This window comes from Lissotriton helveticus, chromosome 11, assembly GCF_964261635.1.
Source record: "Lissotriton helveticus chromosome 11, aLisHel1.1, whole genome shotgun sequence".
In the NCBI taxonomy this organism is placed as follows: domain Eukaryota; kingdom Metazoa; phylum Chordata; class Amphibia; order Caudata; family Salamandridae; genus Lissotriton; species Lissotriton helveticus.
This window is the reverse complement of record NC_136072.1, coordinates 1,092,202,161-1,092,221,864: the sequence shown is the minus strand read 5'-3', so window position 1 is coordinate 1,092,221,864 and position 19,704 is coordinate 1,092,202,161. Positions and strand designations below refer to the sequence as shown.

At 47.3% G+C, this 19,704-nt stretch overlaps 1 protein-coding gene across 1 annotated transcript in view; it reads right to left on the bottom strand.

Moving 5' to 3' along the window:
* The window catches only part of SFI1 (SFI1 centrin binding protein), a 553,452-nt gene that overhangs the window by 263,626 nt on the left and 270,122 nt on the right, over nucleotides 1–19,704 (bottom strand). Inside the window, exons 17-20 of the mRNA XM_078667725.1 lie at nucleotides 7,755–7,830; nucleotides 7,386–7,481; nucleotides 6,840–6,916; nucleotides 6,491–6,593 (exon numbers count right to left, since the gene is read on the bottom strand). Coding sequence (XP_078523851.1) covers nucleotides 6,491–6,593; nucleotides 6,840–6,916; nucleotides 7,386–7,481; nucleotides 7,755–7,830 — 352 coding nt within the window. The remainder of the gene's footprint in view (nucleotides 1–6,490; nucleotides 6,594–6,839; nucleotides 6,917–7,385; nucleotides 7,482–7,754; nucleotides 7,831–19,704) is intronic.

Genomic DNA, 19,704 nt, shown 5'->3' with positions numbered 1-19,704 from the left:
GTGCATTTTCAAGAGAACCTGGCATTTCTACAGTAGAAAGGTGTGTTTTTGTGCGTGGCTTGCTTGCGCAAGGACGAAAGGTGTGCTTTGAGGCGATGTTGCAGTGCAAGGATGAAAAGTGTGTTTTTGTGCGATGCTTGCAGTGCAAGGATGAAAGGTGTGTTTTGGGCGGTGCTTACAGTGCAAGGATGAAAGGTGTGTTTTGTGCGATGCTTGCAGTGCAAGGATGAAAGGTGTGTTTTGGGCGGTGCTTACAGTGCAAGGATGAAAGGTGTGTTTTGTGCGATGCTTGCAGTGCAAGGATGAAAGGTGTGTTTTGGGCGGTGCTTACAGTGCAAGGATGAAAGGTGTGTTTTGTGCGATGCTTGCAGTGCAAGGATGAAAGGTGTGTTTTGGGTGATGCTTGCAGTGCGTTCGTCGTAGGTGAGACCTAAAAATAGACTTTCCCTCTTTTCACTGTGCACTAATGCACCATAGCCGCACCTAGCCAGAAGTGCACCAGTGTGTGAAAAGCAGGACACAAACTAACAGGCTTTTCCAAGTGCGTTGTACCCATGCTCTGGGGATTCTAGCGCCTATTCGGGAAATACTGAAAGTCGAGGAGCTTGCAAACAGAGCCTTGCAGCAGAGTGTTTTGGAATCTTTATGCAACAAACCATGCTTTCGTCTCAATAGGTTGTTGAAGTGTCACCACTCACCTGTGTAGAAGTGCGGGATGGCACGGGCATTCAACGTTTTTCTCTGGGAAAACACCTTGTTTGTTTCCAAGCTCTTGTGCTCCGCTTTTCCAAGTGCTGTGGCAAAGACAAATCGGCAGGTCTAAGTCAGATGTCTCCAATCTCAGACAGTCCGGAACTCAGAAGCTGTGGGGCAGTGGGGGTGATAACAACTCTGTACGGAGGTGCCCAAGAGCACACTGTGTGCTGGTGCGTGTTTGAAGGGACCCAGCCAGTGTTTCACTTGGTGGGGTGCCCTATCCTGGCATGCAGTGCAGTGCCATCAGGGGTCCCGCAGTTCCCTGTTACAGCCCCTGCGTGCTCCAGTCCACGCAAACCCAAATCAAAGCCACGCCCTCGTCATTGACCTTGCAGCTGGAGTCACGTGTTCAGACACGTGACATTACAATACAAGGCCCATTTAATGCCATGACTGCCCGGTGGGCACTCCTTCGAGGAACCCGGGCTCCTGGAGACGGTTGCATGGTTTGTTGAGTGGCTTTGGACTCCGCACGTTAAAGATGTGTGCAACACTTAGGAGCATACATGCCAATAGACCCGATTCAGGCGGGAGAATACCGATTGTTCAAGCCAAAAATGGCTTTATTTTAGCTGTCTCCCGCCTGAAAGGGCACTTTCTACAATAAAAGTCCATGGGGAATTTTCATTCTCCCTATTTTTTATTTTAAATCTCCCACGTACGTCCCTGTCCTAAAATGTTGGCATGTATGCTTAGGAGATGCTTTTGAAACGTCCTTCAGAGCTCATTTTTGCGTATATTTTGGGCCCCTCTGTTTGTGGTTGGCCTCAATGTACATCATCAGTAAAGTACCTGCCGGCTGTCAGTCAGTGCCAGCCACTTCTGCCTCTCTGTACTACTTCGTTTGTAAATGAATGAATACTGGATCCCAGAGCGAGTCAATGTCAGCCGCCCAGTACCAGGGCCGTGCAGGCTTCATAGTAGTTGCATCGGTACCCTTGCCCCACAACCCTCCACCCAAATGATACACAGACAAGTATGTTTGGGAATAAAAAGTTGCAGGTTTATTTGTGATACAAATAACAGAGCGGGTTAACTGACAGGCGACCCCTCCACCCCGCAACCCCTTGTTGCAGGGTGCCTGAAGTAGAGCCAAATAAGCAGACACTAGTGGCCCTGGCCACGTGTCGACCTGGGAGGCAAGCCTCCCCCGATGGACCTATCGTCCACCTGCCCCGCCCACCTCTGAACAAGGGAGAGTCAACTCACACCTTGCTCAGCTAGGAGGGGCGTTATTAGCAAACCTCCGGTTGCTCAGGCTTACAACCGCCCTAAGGACTAACGGGGTGCCGTTGAACCAAGTCCCCAAGAAGGGCCCCTTGGCTTATGTATGACTCAGTATTGTGCCTCTCGCACTGTGGCTTCAGGTCCTGTTCCTGCGCCTGTCCTGTATGGGGGTCGCCTTGTAACTCCTCCTGCAACCTAGAAGACAAAAACATCATTACTATTCCCCCCTCCCCACTTCCCCCCTTTCATCGGGTGAGCGGTAGGGAGGGGAGTAAAATTGCGGGCCTCGCGTCCGGCGTCGTGGGGGAAGTGAGGGAGAAGGAGGGGGCTCGGGGCCTGTGACTAGGCTGGCGAGGACAGCCAGGAGCGACCGACAGAGTAAAGGGGCAGCAGCAAAGAGGGCGCCAGGGAGGAAGTGCGCCCCATATCAGACCCAGCAAAAAGGGGGGTGGCTTGCACATGTCCGACCCCGCCCACCCTCCCTCCCCCAGGCGGGCCTGCGGTTCCCTGCGCACTACTACGGGGTTTGCCCTCCTATGGGGTCCCCTGCAGGGACCGCGGGCCTCCCGCAATTCACACAAGGAGTTCCCCTTAATCCACTTCCAGACACTGCCCCTTTATCTCACAATTGCAGGATCCTTTGTGACGAGGGTTCCGCCTTCCTCTGCTCCTGTGTGTTTGTTGTTTGCTATCAGTAAATGTTTGATTAGAAAATGTAAGCGCCGGTGCCCCCCACCGGCTGAAATTAAGCACTGCTGTTTCTATCTTAACCTACGCGTGTCTCTTGATCTGATGCTTGTTCCCACATCATTGCATCTTCATCCTCCGGAGCAGAGTGATTCATCCTATTTGGGAGCTAAAACTCCCCCTCCTCCTTTCATCCGGCCTAGGAAGACACTTACTGACTCGCAACCCTTTAGGAGCCGGGAGCCAGCCTGCGGCATGCACAGTAGGAACCCTTTCTGCCTTGAAAAGCAGCATGGATTAATGAATGAATGAAGGATACGCTGCAGCCTACGCCCAATCGCCAGGCTGAGGTCTCTTCTTTGTAGGTCTGGCTGCAGATCGCTTGAACTGTGCTACCTCGCTCCAGCACACAACACAAAGCAACCCATACAGAAAGAGGATTTGGGTTTCCCACGTTCCCATTGGCTTCTCAAATCTTCAAGTGAACGGATTTTATTTGTCTTACCTCGTGGACAGAGCTCAGCCAATCAAATAAAGGCACAATATCGAAATTACTAGGGAGAGCAGTTGGCCTAACGGCTAGGGCGATCGACCCCGAATCCGGAGAACCCGATTCGAGTCACGGCAATGACGCTGAACAACCTGTGATTTTGGGCAAATCACTTAATCTTCCCGTGCCTAACAAAATAATGAATGTGTCCTCATGTAACGCAACTGGTGCTATGCAAAGCGCTCTGATACCTGATACCAGGTCAAGTTCGCGCTAGATAAAACTCCGTAATGTTTTAAAAAAAACAATTACGGTTCTCCATTCTCAACCAGGCCTTTTCTTATTTGCAGTAGAAACGTGCCCTCAATACACAGATAGAAACTTACTGGGAAATGCCTCTAGTTTCTCAGCTGCCTCACTGAGGATCTGTTTCTAGCGCAAAGGCGGTGGCGGAACCAGGCACTTTACAAACGGATACATAAATTAGTAGAAACATGTAATTTTCAAAGTGAATTTCAACCGCCTTGTCATTTATTCACTCATACATATACATGTCATTTATTTCTTCTCAATGGCTCGCTCTATAGGTTTTTTGAACTTTTTTTTGCATCGTCAGCAATTATTTCCACCTTTGCATTGTGAAACTCTAGTCGGAGAAAGGCTGTCGAGGCTCTTACCCCCATAGTCATACTTGATTTGATGACTCTTTGTTGTCTAAATGTTTGTGAAAATGCACTGATGCACAACTTCGGTTTCTGCACACGTTGTCGGCCGTTTGCTCATTTCTTACATGTAATACCTCTTGCACACATTTAAGTATTAATGACTATTATGGTTTTGTGACCGTCCATTTTTTTCTTTTTGACATTTCGGGGATCCTTGTGATCAATCCCCTGTTGACCGGAAGAGTGAGTTGTTTAATAAAGAACTGACTTTGCCAATATGCAGACTCTATTTATCACCAGCTGTTCTGTCCAATAATCACCAATCAGTCAATCGATTTGTAAAGCGCAGAGTGACGAGAAGCCAACGTGAATCCGCTAATTAAAAATACATGGCGGCTGGGGTGAGAGCGGAAGGAATAAGCGTGGCGAAAAATACAATGGAGTGTGAACGCTGCCTGTTTATGAGCGCCGCGCGCCCCTCTGCAGACTCCCCCTGCATTCCAGAGAGGCGCGCGACGCGATCCGGTCTGGAATGCAATTCTGTGGAGACAAGACCTGGCCGCACGCACAACGTTATCCTATGGAAAAACGCTGCGCGCGGCCAGGTCTTGTCTCCCTTCGTCGCTCTCAGACTGCTGAGACGACGACTATAGTTCTCGCTTGCGCGTTCGTCATAGGCGAGACCTAAAAATGGTGTGGAAACCTTTTAGAAAACAGAGCAGAGCTCAGTGGAGACTTCCTTGCACGATGTGCGGTGGAGAATCTGAGGCACTGCAGCTTCTCTCAGGAAGGTTCCAGAGGGTGTCATCATCTGATTGGTTCGTTTAATTCAATGGCTAATGTAATGGGTACCACGTGTCTAAAATGGGAAACTCATAACTCATTCATATAGAACACTTTTGTTAAGGAGGAGGACAGAGCTGCTGGTGAGTGAGTTATGTTGCAGATCCTTTCCAAATGGGTAACAAATGGGACAGGCCAAATACGATAGGACTCTTTAACCTGTCCATTTGTTACCCAATTGGGAAAGGATGCACAACTTAACTCACTCACCAGTCTGTCCTCCTCCTTAACAAAAGTGTTCTAGAAGGACTATGTACACAGCTGAGTCAATTGGAAGCCATAGGAATTGCTCTGCAGCTGACGGATAACTTGTAAACTTTGGGTATGCTGACAATGAATGAAAGCTGTAAAGGAATTAATCATATAAGCTTACATGAAAGGCATCACACAGGCCCATGCCTATCAAGGAAGCACAAAGAGAAGTTGCACAAGTTCACCACAAATGCAAAAAGTTTGAGTAAAGATCTTAATTTACCAAGTGTGATCTGAAATTGGTACTCAAGATGATCTAAATCCTGGGAAACCAATATCAGAGTGGCTCTGATATTGATACATGCCAGCAAGGCCAGACTGCCGTACCGGGCAGCGGACTTTTCCCCAGGAGGTTTGGGATGCTGGTTTTGTTACTGGGGCCGGTTTTTCAGTAGTGCTGCAATATTGAACCCCCCACCTCCCCGCCAGGAACAAAACCAGCACACTGTCCAGTATAATGACTCACCTCTCACTGCTGAGTTCCATGTATACCCAGAAGATTTCAGGCAACAATAAAAGTGTCAAGATTGAAATCTGGTAGTTGATCTTCCTGCTGGAGAGACATCAGAGTTTTGTCTACTAGTAGTTTGGTAGTTTTAACTCATCTAATGCAGTCCAGAAGGTTAATATGCCTGCTGATAATTAAGTGTGCCATACAGCTTACAAAACTGCATTTAATGTGCATAGCTCAGTGGGTTACTGCTTTTGTCACAGAGATACTTTAGTTATTTGCAATTCATACTTTTAAATCATAATAAATCTAGCACAGTGAGCTAAGAACTGCTTTCAAAGAGCTGTATGCAAACTACATGGTACAGGTTAAAAAGTTATGTTTTTCCACCGTCTTTGATTTTCCTAATTTTGTTAAAATGGGCTTGTTTGGGCAGAAATGCATTCTTATTAGTAAATCCAACCACTGTGTTAAATATTGAATCCTGAGTTTGTGCTTCTCATAGACCAAGCACTCTTAAAAAATGCCTACCAAGATGGATGACATGTAAGAGCTGAGCTTAAGAGAAATGTAAGGACTTTAGAAATTCACAGAATTTGCAACCACATAACAGCACCCCCTACAGCCAATTTATGTGACGCAAATAAACGTATCAATAGTTTGTGATGGCAACTGAGGTAACAAACTGTTGATTAGTTACTGACCCTCATGGATGTGAGCATTTAAAAAATTGCATTTGGAAGGACAAGGATGCAGATCTGCTTTCTTTTGCAATCCCTGCATTCACAGTCAACCATAGGGGTCGCATACTGCAACCTGCCGATATAATATTCATTATGCAGGCTATTAAGCAACTCTCTCCTCCAGTACAACTTCTGATGAGACCTATTAGCATTATAAGTCTCACTGCAAAATTCACACCATTTACAAACAAGTCGGAGTGCAAACAGCCCATCCAGGTTTGCAAATTGATTTTAGGACATCAGTTCCTGTTATGAAAATGCACTCTGTTGAATCTAAGAACATCAAGTGAACTCTTGCATACCATTCTCCCACGCTAACAGAACCTCCTTCTTCTCCAAGTGCTCTGGTGCAGACAAAATACATGCAGACATGTACCTTAGAAACAATTGCTATCCTATAGTGGCAATCTGCTTGTTTATTTTTTCTAGTCTCCTCTGCAAGGGTGATTGCATTTCTCCTCCAAGTTGAGAAAGACCATCTAAAAGAAAACAGACATAGCAGGGATTAGCAAAAGGACCGGGAACTGATCTGTGAGTCACATAACTGATGAAAGATAAAAAAGTATGGAGGCTTCTAGGTCACTGACAAAAGTAGCAGAGCACTAAAAGTAAACAGATGAGGAAAGCGGGACTAAGGTGTATTGTGGCTGTACACTGGGGCACAAAGGAAGTTGGAGACATTTCAGCAGAGAGTGAATTCACGCAGGCTCTTTTTGTTTGTTTACCGTAGTACAGCTGTATGGTGTCGAGTCTCCTTTTCATACACCCGTTGGAGAACACTCTGGATGCTACTCTGGTATTGCTAAAGGAGTGAAAAACATAAAAGGATTACCTCTCAATAATCTGTATTTGAAGCACTCTCACAGGCATAGAAAACGACAGATAGGAATGTGTAAAAAAACAAAAATGCAGGTCTATAAAGCGATAAAGGTATGTATTAAACATCACCTGCATTACAGATAGCAACAATGGACCATGCCTCACGCTCGCCCTTTAAATTCTTCTTCCTGCTCGAAGGAACCTGGAGTTTAAACCTGGCTCTGGCGCTTGAATTTAAATTGTTTGAATCCTATGCAAAGCACTAAATACCCTGTGTCTCAAACAATAAATAGGTAGGAAATATAATATTGTGAAATAGATATGTGCAAATGCCTAGTTGATATGGAGTGAACCCTTACTACCCAGCTCAGCTAGGTTTGCACTACATACATTTCAATCCAGGCAAACATAATTAAATACATGTACAACGCACCTTATACAGATCCACCTACCTTCCAACCAATGAAAACCTTGTTCAACAGTGTTCGTTGATAGTGCATGTCAGCTTTCAACAGCTTCCTCCACTTCTCTCGCCGCCCAAGCAGGAACTGCCATTCCAGAAGAACAGAAAATACTGTAATGCTTGCATACCAATATGTATCAACAAAACGATGGGGATAGACAATGTGCTGGCTGCATTAGAGGAGGGACAGGCAGATGCAGAGTGTCTAAACCTTGTTGGACTGGATCACGAACGAATTTAAGGGCACTGGTTCTGTGGTCTCTGGGGACATGAACAATACTGCACAGGTACATTTGTAGTTATGGATTATACAAAGATTCTACAAACAGTACACATAGAAAGAAAGAACTTAACTTGCCTCTATCCAGCCGTTCCACGACCGTCTCAGACATCTTCGACGATCAGACTGCATGGCATCAAATTCGAGCGCTCTCCTATAAAAGAAATAATCTTCTTTCACTTCCACCCTTCTATTTGAGGTTTACCGCCTGTGCCCCCATTTATGCTTAAAAAGATTCAGATATATTTGTAGACGTGTAAAGTGGCTAGATTGCTGTCCGTGGGAATTAGAGCCCTAGGTTTTAATCTCACTATCAGCACTTGACCAAATAGTTGTGTGATTCTGGAATCAACATACTTGCATGCCTGACAAGCTTTTTAAATCCAAATTGTGCATTACCTTGGAAACTTTACATTTTCTGTTATACTGTCTTCCCAATTTCTCACAGGTGACTTTCCATGCTTGCATTTAGAGGGGTGTTTTAATATTGTGCAAGTCCCCAAAATCTACAAACTGTATAATCACATGCAGCAATGTGGAATTATATAAAATAACTACTTGTCCACGAGACATGATTCTTTAGAAATCTTGTTAAAACTTCCACTTATCTCTTTTGGTGGCATGCAGGGAAGTGACAAATGATTGCAGCTTCCTCACTGCATCAGAGCTCTGGCACTTATGCCAGAGCTCGTATTATATCAGGGTCTGGAATCTAGTAAAGCTCTAATTTTACCATCTTTCCATACGTCTACACGCAAGGACAGAAAGTAGGTGGAAAGTAATGTATCGAGATTTGGGCAGCTTGTGAGTCTGTGCACTCGCACATACTTATGGGTATTCCCAAACTACTCTCTTAAGAACTTTACTCTTGATACGGGCAGGAGTAAAGCTTTTTCCTAGGTGGCAAAAAAGGTGATTTAGGCAGAAGCATTTGCAATGGTTCAGTAGATTTTTCACATATATTTCCTCATGCAAACATGGAGTATGGTTTCCGGGTCTACTGCTGTAACCTTTGTGAATTCCTAAAACCAATGTAAGATCGTATAAATGGGGTTGCACTTTTCTGACTTTCTCTATGCAATGGGATCCTGATTCATTTCCATGCTGTCCATAACTGTTTTACACCGAGCCTCTACTACGTATTTTTTCTAAAATCGGCAAACATTAAACATTTTAGTAAACGATGCCTCCAGGAAATGGTATCTAAAGTTGCACTTTTTTCATAGTTGCATTTTTTTGTATACATTTAATTTTTAAGAAACACTATTACCAATCTTACTTTCATGTATCTGCAAATAATTATGGAGCATGCCGAAAGCATTACAAGTAGCCTCAAACGGTTACATTTTGCAAGCATGTGTACAATGTTATATTGGAACCACTATCAGGAACGTAAGTTAAACGCACATCATTTCCTTATAGTGCTTGCCCGAAAAGTATAGTCTTTGCATTAATGAATCATATAAGCAACTTTGTATAACTTATATACATGGGATTCTGTAATCTCTGTATAAACGGCAGTCACTAATTTCTTCATAATCGGCAATTTGTGACTCACCAGGTTGCGGATTATAAAGAAAAGAATTCAGAACTCAACTATTGTATGGTTGTTACTGCCGAGCTCTGACATCAATGTCTGCTGCCAGAGTCAGCAGCTGAGGTGAAAGGCCGGTCAGGTCATGGACCATAATTAAAGCATCTGTTTAAAGCAACAAAGGGAATGTTGCTTTTCTTTCGTCTGCAGATTCGGAGTGTCGCTGGTGTTGGAGAGTTCTCTATATAGGAGCTGCTCTCCCCCTGAAAGTGGGAACTACCCAGAGTTACCTCCTTCTTCATTATTGCCATAATTTAGGTGGCACTCTAAGCCTGAAAGCGTATTCTTTTGACTTATAGCGGGAGCTCCCTTGTGTCTGGACAATGCTATACCTCTCTGAAGAGCACTAACAAGAGTGCCACAAGTAATGGGTTGCTTTTCTGCCTTCCAGGTTGGTTTGGATGGCATTTTACCAATTCCAAGTTGTAATAGCCTGGAGTGGTAAAAGGCTTTTGTGATTTTACAGCTCGGCATGGATGGCACTGTGCTAATCCTATGCTTAAAAACATTGCTAGAATTGGATGCACGTATGGCGTTTGACAGCATCGAATGGTCATACTTGTTTGCAGTCCTGAAGAGAATGGGCTTCGGGGAAAAAAATTAAGAATGGGTCAGACGTCTCTACCAGGACCCGATAGCAAGAGTCAGGGTCAATGGGGTGGTGTCCAGGACATTCATACTGCACAGGGGCACCTGTCAGGGATGCCCCTTGTCCCCCATGATTTCCGCGCTGGCGCTTGAGCCACTCGCGGCGCGGATGTGCCAAGATCCGCTTATTTAGGGTATTGAGCGAGTGGGAGGCTGTATTTCTTAGCACACAGATGATGTCTTATAATAGGAGCATTAGCCCCAGCAGACAATCCATCGACTCCTACACATCTTCCGGCTGTTTGGCAGCTACTCGGAATACCTGCTAAACTGGGATAAATCCCTGGTGTTTCTGTTGCTTGGCGCTAGCAAGGTAGGAAGAGTTCCAATACCTGGGTATCCGTATCGCTCGATCAGCAGGGGAATACATAACACTCAACATATTCCCACAGCTAAGGAGGTTAAGGGAGGACGTTACCCTCTGGAGGCGGCTTCCGATCTCTTTGATGGGTCAGGCCATCCTGTTACAGATGATGGCCCTCCCACATTTATTATACATGCTCCAGAACACCCCCTATAAAATTCCAAACAACGTTTTCCAGACAATCGACTCTCCGAACCACGCAACATGTTGTGGGAAGAGGGTACCAAGGCGCAAACCTCAGTGCGGAGTATACCTGGCGTTCCATTGATAAACATAAACGACTGGGTGTTTAGGGATACCACTGAGCCGGCATATCGGTAGTACTGGTACGCAATGGGAGCGACAGGCTATCTAGCAGTGCTCTATTAGAAAAGCTGCAAGAAACAACTCTGACTCATATGTAGAGAGAAGTGCAAGCATGGCGAGCGATGAAAAAATTGCTTGGGTGGAATAAAACTGACGGCTCAGACCCCTCTCTGAGCCTGTGAGAGGTGGGACACCTACAGGACGTCCGCCGCCTGAGCCAAATAGGTATTGATCACCTGGGGGATGTCTGGCGAGTTGAGGCAATGATCTCCTTTGACGATCTAAAGACCAAATACCGTTTTGGCAGATACAGAGCGCTTCCCACACTTAGTTACTACATGCCCGGCACTGCCACTTGTCAGAAGGGGAACAGATACCCAAGTACTCTGTCCCCTTGATGACAGACTTCTGAACCCGATGGTGAAAAAAGCGGTCTCCTATACCTACTGAAACTCATTAATAATTTGCAGGACCGCCTAGCCCCCCTGAGATAGGCGTGGGAAACAGACGAGGGCCTCCTGGAGAATGATGAGTGGGTGGAGGCACTGCAATGCCCTAGAGATATTGCCATTTGTGCGCATTTTCGATTTATTAAGCTCTGTATCATGCACAGGTCATAGGCCTCTAGAACACTCCAGTACAGATGGGGCCGCTGTTACTCCGATCGATGCACCAGAGAGTGCGGGGAGGTGGGATCCTTCTGTCATATCATATGGGCCTACCCCAACATACAGTGTTATTGGGAAGGAGTGACCAGGATTATGTCCGAAGCCACGGGTCTCCAGGTACCACTAGAAGCAAGATGGCACATTTTGCCTATAACGGGGAAGGAGAGGTGGCCTAAATACCTTGGCATCTTGCTTATGCTGGCCTTGGGGTTAACAAGGAGAAACATTGTTCGGGCTTGGAGAACAAAAGCCCTACTTAGGTTGAGGGTCTGGGAATACGAGATAGACTGGTGCCAGAAGGCAGAGGAGGTTATTTCTCAAGGTAGAGGATGCCCCAAAAAATGGGAAAAGATCTGGGCCCATTGGGATGAGTATAGGCATAGTTAGATAGCATCCGGATACAGGCTCTATAAAGGAAATCAACCTGGGGGGGTACAGGGGACGGGATGTTCCAAATGGAGAGACCTCTCACTATGTAATCATCCTCGCAATTCACCGACCAAATTTCGCCCCCGTATCTGTAACAAATTGTAAATGTGTGCCAAGCGAGACTGTTCTATAAAAAGAGTTCTTAATAAAAAATAAAAAAAGGATTGCTAGAAAAACAGACATTTGAGGGGAGCAGATTCATAGTGTGTTGATATATATATATATATATATATATATATATATATACACATATACACATATTTCTTATTGGCAGTCGCCGACTTCATCAGCCCGCACTCCCTCCCCTCCGCTGACTACATCCTCCTAGGGGACCTCAACTTCCACCTGGAGAACAACAAGGACAGCAACACCACCACCCTGCTGGACAACCTCGCTAACCGCGGACTCAAGCAACTGGTGAACACCCCCACCCACTACGCCGGCCACACGCTTGACCCCGTCTTCTCCTCCAGCAAGCACATCTCCTTCAGCCACTCCACCGGACTCCATTGGACTGACCACAGCTGCATCCACTTCAGCTTCAGAAGAACCACGACCCACCCACCACCACCCGCAACAGATTCCTCGCAGGAGCTGGAGCAAGATCACCGCCGAGCAGCTCACCACCTCCCTCCGCCAGAACCCTCCCGCCAGCACAACGGACCCCAACAAAGCAGCCAGCAACCTCACACAATGGCTCACCAACTGCGCAGATGACCTCGCACCACTGAAGAACCCTCCCAGCAGACCGGCAGCAAGAAAGCCTCCTGGTTCACCGACAAACTCAAGATCTCCAAGAAGAACTGCCGCACCCTCGAGAAAGCCTGGCGCCACAACCAGACCACAGACAACATGACGGCCCTCAAGCTCGCCACCCGCAAACACCACCAGCTGATCCGCACCACCAAGAAGACAGCATTCAAAGAACGACTGGACAACAACGCCCACAACAGCAAGGAACTCTTCAGCATCGTCAAAGAGTTCTCCAACCCCAGCGCCGGAAACAACGGCATCACTCCCTCGCAAGACCTCTGCGACTCACTCGCCTCGTTCTTCCACCGCAAGATCGCCGATATACACAACAGCTTCGGCGCACCAACCACGCACCCAACCACCGAACCAACGCCCCCCACCACCACCCTCTGCGCCTGGACCCCGGTCAGCACCGAAGACACCACCTGCACGATGAACACCATCCACTCCGGAGCACCAACCGACCCCTGCCCCCACCATGTCTTCAACAAGGCCGACTCCATCATCGCACCTCAACTCCGGGACATCATCAACACCTCCTTCAACACCGCCACCTTCCCGGAGATCTGGAAGCACGCCGAGCTCAGCGCCCTCCTGAAGAAACCAACAGCGGACCCCACCGACCTCAAGAACTACCGCCCCATCTCGCTCCTCCCTTTTCCTGCCAAAGTCATCGAGAAGACCGTCAACAGACAGCTTGCCGCCTTCCTCGAGACGAGCGGATCCCTCGACCCCTCGCAGTCCGGTTTCCGAGCCAACCACAGCACAGAGACCGCCCTCATCGCAGCCACTGACGACATCAGATCCCTGCTCGACAACGGGGAAACAGCGGCCCTCATCCTCCTGGACCTCTCTACAGCATTCGACACTGTCTGCCACCGCACCCTAGTGCAGCGCCTCAGCAACATCGGAATCTAAGAGAAGGCACTGGAGTGGATCATCTCGTTCCTCGTCGGAAGAACCCAGAGAGTCCGCCTCCCCCCCGTTCAGATCCGAGGCCACCGAAGTCATCTGCGGCGTACCACAAGGATCATCACTCAGCCCAACCCTCTTCAACGTCTACATGAGCCCTCTCGCAGCAATCGCACGCAAACACAACCTCAACATCATCTCCTACGCCGACGACACCCAGCTGATCCTCTCCCTCACCAACGACCCCGCCACCGCCAGAACCAGCCTACACGAAGGGATGAAAGACGTAGCCGAATGGATGAAGAACAGCCGCCTGAAACTGAACTCAGACAAGACGGAAATCCTCATCCTGGGATCATCGCCCTCTGCCTGGGACGACTCCTGGTGGCCCCCTGCCCTGGGCACCACTCCCAAACCAACGGACCACGCACGCAACCTGGGCTTCATCCTGGACTCCTCCCTCTCGATGACCAGACAAGTCAACGCCGTCTCATCATCATGCTTCAACACCCTGGGCATGCTCCGTAAGATCTTCCGATGGATCCCCACCGAAACCAGGAAGACGGTCACCCAGGCACTCGTCACCACCTGACTGGACTACGGAAACACCCTCTACGCCGGAACCACAGCCAAACTTCAGAAAAGACTCCAGCGCATCCAGAACGCCTCCGCATGACGCGTCCTGGACATCCTCCGACACAGCCACATCTCTGGCCACCTGAGAGACCTGCACTGGCTCCCCTTCAGCAAGAGGATCACGTTCAGGCTCCTCACCGACGCACACAAGGCCCTCCATGACCTGGGCCCAAAGTACCTCAACAACCACCTGACCTTCTACACGCCCACCCGCCAGCTACAATCGACCAGCCTCGCCCTCACCACCGTACCACGCATCCGCAAAGCCACCGCCGGGGGAAGATCCTTCTCCTACCTGGCAGCCAAGACATGGAACTCCCTCCTGATCCACCCAGGATCATCTCTCCTTCAGGAAGCTCCTCAAGACCTGGCTCTTCGAGCAGTAACGGACCCCCTCCCCCCCAGCGCCTTGAGACCCTTCCGGGTGAGTAGCACGCTATACAAATGTCCATGATTGATTGGTTGATTGATTGATTGATTAGGTAGTTATAGTTAGGACCTAGTTTCCATAGGACAAGCGTTTTTTGACTTGCCTATATCTTTGGCGCTGGTTGAAGAATCTTCACGAAATTTTCCCCAAACTGTGTCATAGTAAGTCTTGTTGTGCATGGGAAGTTTGGGGTGATCCATTATGCGGGAGCAAGAAAAAGTGTGTTATACCATTTTTAATCCCATAAGACGCGTAGCTGGACCTACAGCCCGAACTGCTGGTTGGAATTACACCTAATTTGGCAGAGAGGTAGATGTTGTTACGCAGATTGTGCTTTTTGTTATTTGGTGCAAACTCGTTCAGTAGTTTAAGAAATTTAAGAAGAAAAAGTTAGTGTTCTTTCTGGCCGCGAAACCTTTGTGAAAAAGGCGAGCTGGCTGCCAACACTTCAACCAACAAGTGCTGGCAGCCATCTTGGAAAAAGTAGAAAAGGGGACAGGGTAGGAATACCCTGACCCCAAGCCATGGTCTAGGGACCCCAGGACTCAAAAAAAAGCATTGTTAAAAAAAGAATTACTGCAAAGTTGTGAGGAATTAGAAAATCTGCAGTAAAAATTAAAAGCTGCGCCTTGTTTATTCTCTGCCCGGTGTGGGCCAGATACCCTCCTGTAAGTCCTACACAGCAGTAATCCTGAGAGCTGATCAGAGGCCTGCCCCCTTTCCTCACCAAACAGCAAACACTACTTAAAAAACAACAGAAATTCACTAGGAAAGAAATGATTTACAGTTATAATCATACTACTGTAGAATTCTACCGAAGAAATGCAGTTATAGCTGGCCTGTCATGGACTTATGGACGGGTTACCAGACCTTCGACATTGAGGTGGGTACCTCTAAAATCAGGGAAAAAAACCATTTTATATTTATATTTTCACTGAAAAAACCAAAGGTTACAGAGACGTTATAGTTAGGCTCAGGTTTTACTCATACAAAACCAGTGAAATTCAGCAGTTATAGATAGCTGAGCTAACTATAACTTGTGCCCCCGCAATGCACTGCATATGACCTCACATATTACATCATTCCTCTCATACACTCATACAGCCCTACACACAGTCAGTCACCCATAGTGCTACTCACACACTTACTCACCAATACAGTCAATCACACAACCACTTACCCATACAGCTGCACACACACACTCACTTATACATACAGATACGAACACGTTCTCACTCACCTATGCAGTCACTGACACAAGCACACACTCACCTGTATAGTCACTCATATACCCCATCACTCATATACTGTCTTTCACATACCTAGTTACTCATCCAGATACCACCGACACATCCACTAACTTACCCACAGAGCCATACACACACTCATTTACCCATACAGCCCTCACATATGCACTCACTAACCCATACAGCCACTGACTCACCCACTCACTCATCCATACAGGCAGTGACACACCACATCACCTACCCACACAGACACGCAGACACCCATACAGGTACTCAGACAACCAGTCACTCACCCATACATTCACTGAGACACCTAATCACTCACTTACGCAGTCACGCACCCAAAGAATTATCCATACAGGCACACATACACCCACTTGTTCACAAATACACCTTGGTATGTATATTTAACACTCAAGGTTATTAAAAACACTCAGTCACTTGATGATATAATGAGTGACGTCACTGGCCATGTCATGAGTGATGTAATAGGTGAAGTCCTAAGCAGTGCATTGTGGGGCACGAGTTATAGTTAGCGCAGCTAATTATAACTGCTGAATTTTACTGTTTTTTTCAGTGAAAATAAAAATAGAAAAGGGGTTTTTCCCTGATTTTGGAGGTAGCCACCTCAATGTTGAAGGCCTAGTAACCCGTCCATGACAGGCCAGCTTTAACTGCATTTCTTCTGTAGAATTCTACAGTAGTATGATTATAAATGTGAATCATATTGCAGCATTTAGGGCCTCATGTAGGTAAATAGTATTTACTGATTCGTAAATACCTAATTTTACCGAATCGGTATTTACGAATCGGTAAATGCTATGTAGCTTAAAAATGACCGAATCGGGGAGGAGCTACGCTACGATCTAAGATGGCTGCTTAAGCTCCCGGCTCCGTCGACCTCCGCCGGCAGCTCGCATATCCTGTCATTTATCCTTTACCTACGCCGGACTCCCGTGTGTATGAAGCTCGCCTGATACCGGTGGTGCAATCCCGGACTCCCTAACATACTGGGTGGTGGAGTTATGTCGTGTTCCATTTTCGGCCTACTCCAGGGCTGAAGCTGGGACCTCGATTTCTAGCCCATCCGGGCTGGAATTGATCAACAGCGGCTGTGGAACCAGTGTTTTGTCCGGTCTTCCGTACTCGGATCTTTTTCTGCATCTCCGATCTGCAATCCAGTTACCAGCTGGCACTGAGGACTCGGTCTCGTGACACAGGGTGTGCATCGTGCGCCGCGGTCGGGGGCCGCTCGCCCGGAGACCCTGCTGGGGACGGCGGTGTTGAAGGGGGGGCCCCCGCGGTCGGCGAAGGTGTCGTGATCACCAGCTGAGGGAGCGCCTGCTGTTGCCATCGGCTTCGTGTGTGCCTGGAGCCTCGGAAGTGAGTCTAGGGCTCGAGTCCTGCTTCGTCTCTTTGGGGGGGGAGATGGAGAGGACAGATGGCGCACCATCGTTGAGGTCCGTGATGGCCGCCATTGGGGCGCTCCACTCCCAATTCACAGTCACGTATGACCGAATGTCAGAAACGCTGGGAAATATCTGCTTGCGACCGGACGATGATGCTGCGACACACGATCAGCATTCTGTGGTTCCAGTGGAAGATTTGGCCTACTGTTCTGAGGTTCCCGCACGGCAGCCTGACTCAGCTCACGTCGATGATTTTGGCCTCGTGAATGTTGCACCTAAGATCGTAGTTAGCTTTCCCGGTATGACTCCTGCTCGGCGAAACATCGTTACCGAAGGTTTTGATCGCCAAGAACAGCTCTTTAGTGACCGTCGGAGGGGTCTGCTTATCTCCTTGATCTTTCCCCGTTGGTCCTGTAGATGCCGCCATCTTGTATCCTGTCCCCGGTCCGATTCAGCTGCTTCGAACTGCTATGGACGTTTCGATTACCACATGAATACTGTGGCTTGGGTGGCATGGGTTTTCATAAAGAATCGCACTGGTCAGGGCTGACTTCATCTTGTATCCTGCCCTAGATCCGATGCCACTGCTTTGTACTATCTGGGACGCTTCGCTTTCTGCGAGATTGCTGGCTTTGGCGACGTAGATTATCGTGAAGAACCGAACTGTCATGGTTGTCTTTGACTTTTGGGGTTAGCTACGCTTTGTGATCTATGCCGGGATTGTACTGTGTATCTCACTGGGAGTCGGGTGGTTTTGGTTGAGATCCTCCCCATATTGGTGCTTAATACTTGCTTTTAATAATGGACAATATGTTTTGGGGAGGTCGCTAATGGCGGGGGGTATAGGTGGCCGGGAGTATGTTTGTTCTTCTCCTCCTCCGCTTTCTTTATTTCCCTTCTTTGGGGTGTTCCGGGGCGACAGGCACGCTGTTAGTGGGGTAGGCCGTAGCCATTACAGGGGTGCAGGGTGGCGGGTGTTGGGGGGGTTTGTTATTTTAGTTTGTTTTGTTCTATGGTCCCCTTTCTTTCTTCCCTCTTTCTTTGGGTAGGGTTTTTCCTCCCTTACAGTAGGGTTGGCTGTCTCTCCTTATCTTTTTTCTTTCTCTGTTTGGCATCTATACTTGCCTATACCTTACTGTCTCCGGAGAGTGGGTTTTCGGGAGGGTGTGCTCGCTAATCGCTTGCTATTACATTGTCTTTTATTCCTCGTCAGCCTCGGCGGGCATAGTGTGCCCAATGTTCATATTGCACATCACCTGGACTTGTTTGCACTGCGGGGTACCTCCCCCCCATCTCTTCTTAACTTCATGTTATGGTGCGATGCCACCGATAGTACAGCCACTTCTGCTTCTTTATAACTTTAAAATTAAACCTTTGATATCCTTCTGCGTTGAGGCATATACAATCACATGCTGTATCTGTATTGTCGATATTATTTGGTCGTATATATGTGCATGACTCCTGATCTGATTCCTGTGTTTGCGGCCGGCCTCTGTGGTTGTAGGCCTGCGCTTGTCATACTTTGATTAACTCAATAAAGGTTTTAAAAAATAAAAATAAAAAAAATGACCGAATCGTTACGATTCGGTATTTACTGAATCGGTATTTACAGATTCGGTAATTGCCATTCATTCCTGTGGGCCTGGAGGCCCATAGGAATGAATGTCAATTACCGAATAGGTAAATACCGATTCGGTAAAAGGGGGAAAACATTGAAGGGTGGCAGGGTGTCACTTTGACACCCTGTTGCACCCCTCAATTTTTTATGGGTGCACATGTTGCAGACATACATGCCCCAAGGGCATGTATGTCTGCAACATGGCACTGAAGCAATTTGCATTAAATTGCTTTTTGTTTTTTTTTCGTTATTTACCACCAACTTGTAGTTGGTGGTAAATAACGAATCCTAACATGGGATAAGCACTCATTTAAGTGCTCCCTACATTAGGAATTCGGTAATTTACCGAATCGGTATTTAAGAAATCGGTAATTTACCGATTCCTTAAATTACCGATTCGGTAACTTATCGAATTCTTAATTTCGGCCCCCTACATAAGAAAAACCCATTACCAGTCAGTAACGGCCGAAATTCGTTAATTTAGGCCGTTACCGACCGGTAATGAGCCACCTACATTTGCCCTTAATGTGGTAAACGCTTGTCCAGTCCAAAGTGCATCAGCTGCACTCAACCTACATTAAAACAATTGAATTCTATACCAATAAAGCAAGAAGAAAAAGTCAAACTAACCTCTCCATGACTTCACAAGCCAATAAAGTCACGGCACAGCAATTTGCTTTGGGCTTCTTAGAAGCCCACGAAAAATTCTAGACAGAATACCCACTCAACTAAGGAAGACTGTGATCCACTCGCTGGTCACCTCGCAACTGGATTACGGAAATTCACTCTTCCTAGGGGCACCCAAATATGTCACCCAGAAGCTGCAGATAGCCCAAAACGCAGCTGCAAGACTGCTGTGTAACATCCAGATACGGGAATCAGCGAAAAAGCATCTGAGGAAACTTCACTGGCTCCCAGTAGAGGCCAGAATAAAGTTTAAAACCTTGGTTATTGTCCACAGAGCACGACATAGGAAAGGCCCCAAAAAATAAGAAATCAGATCTCGTTTTACAT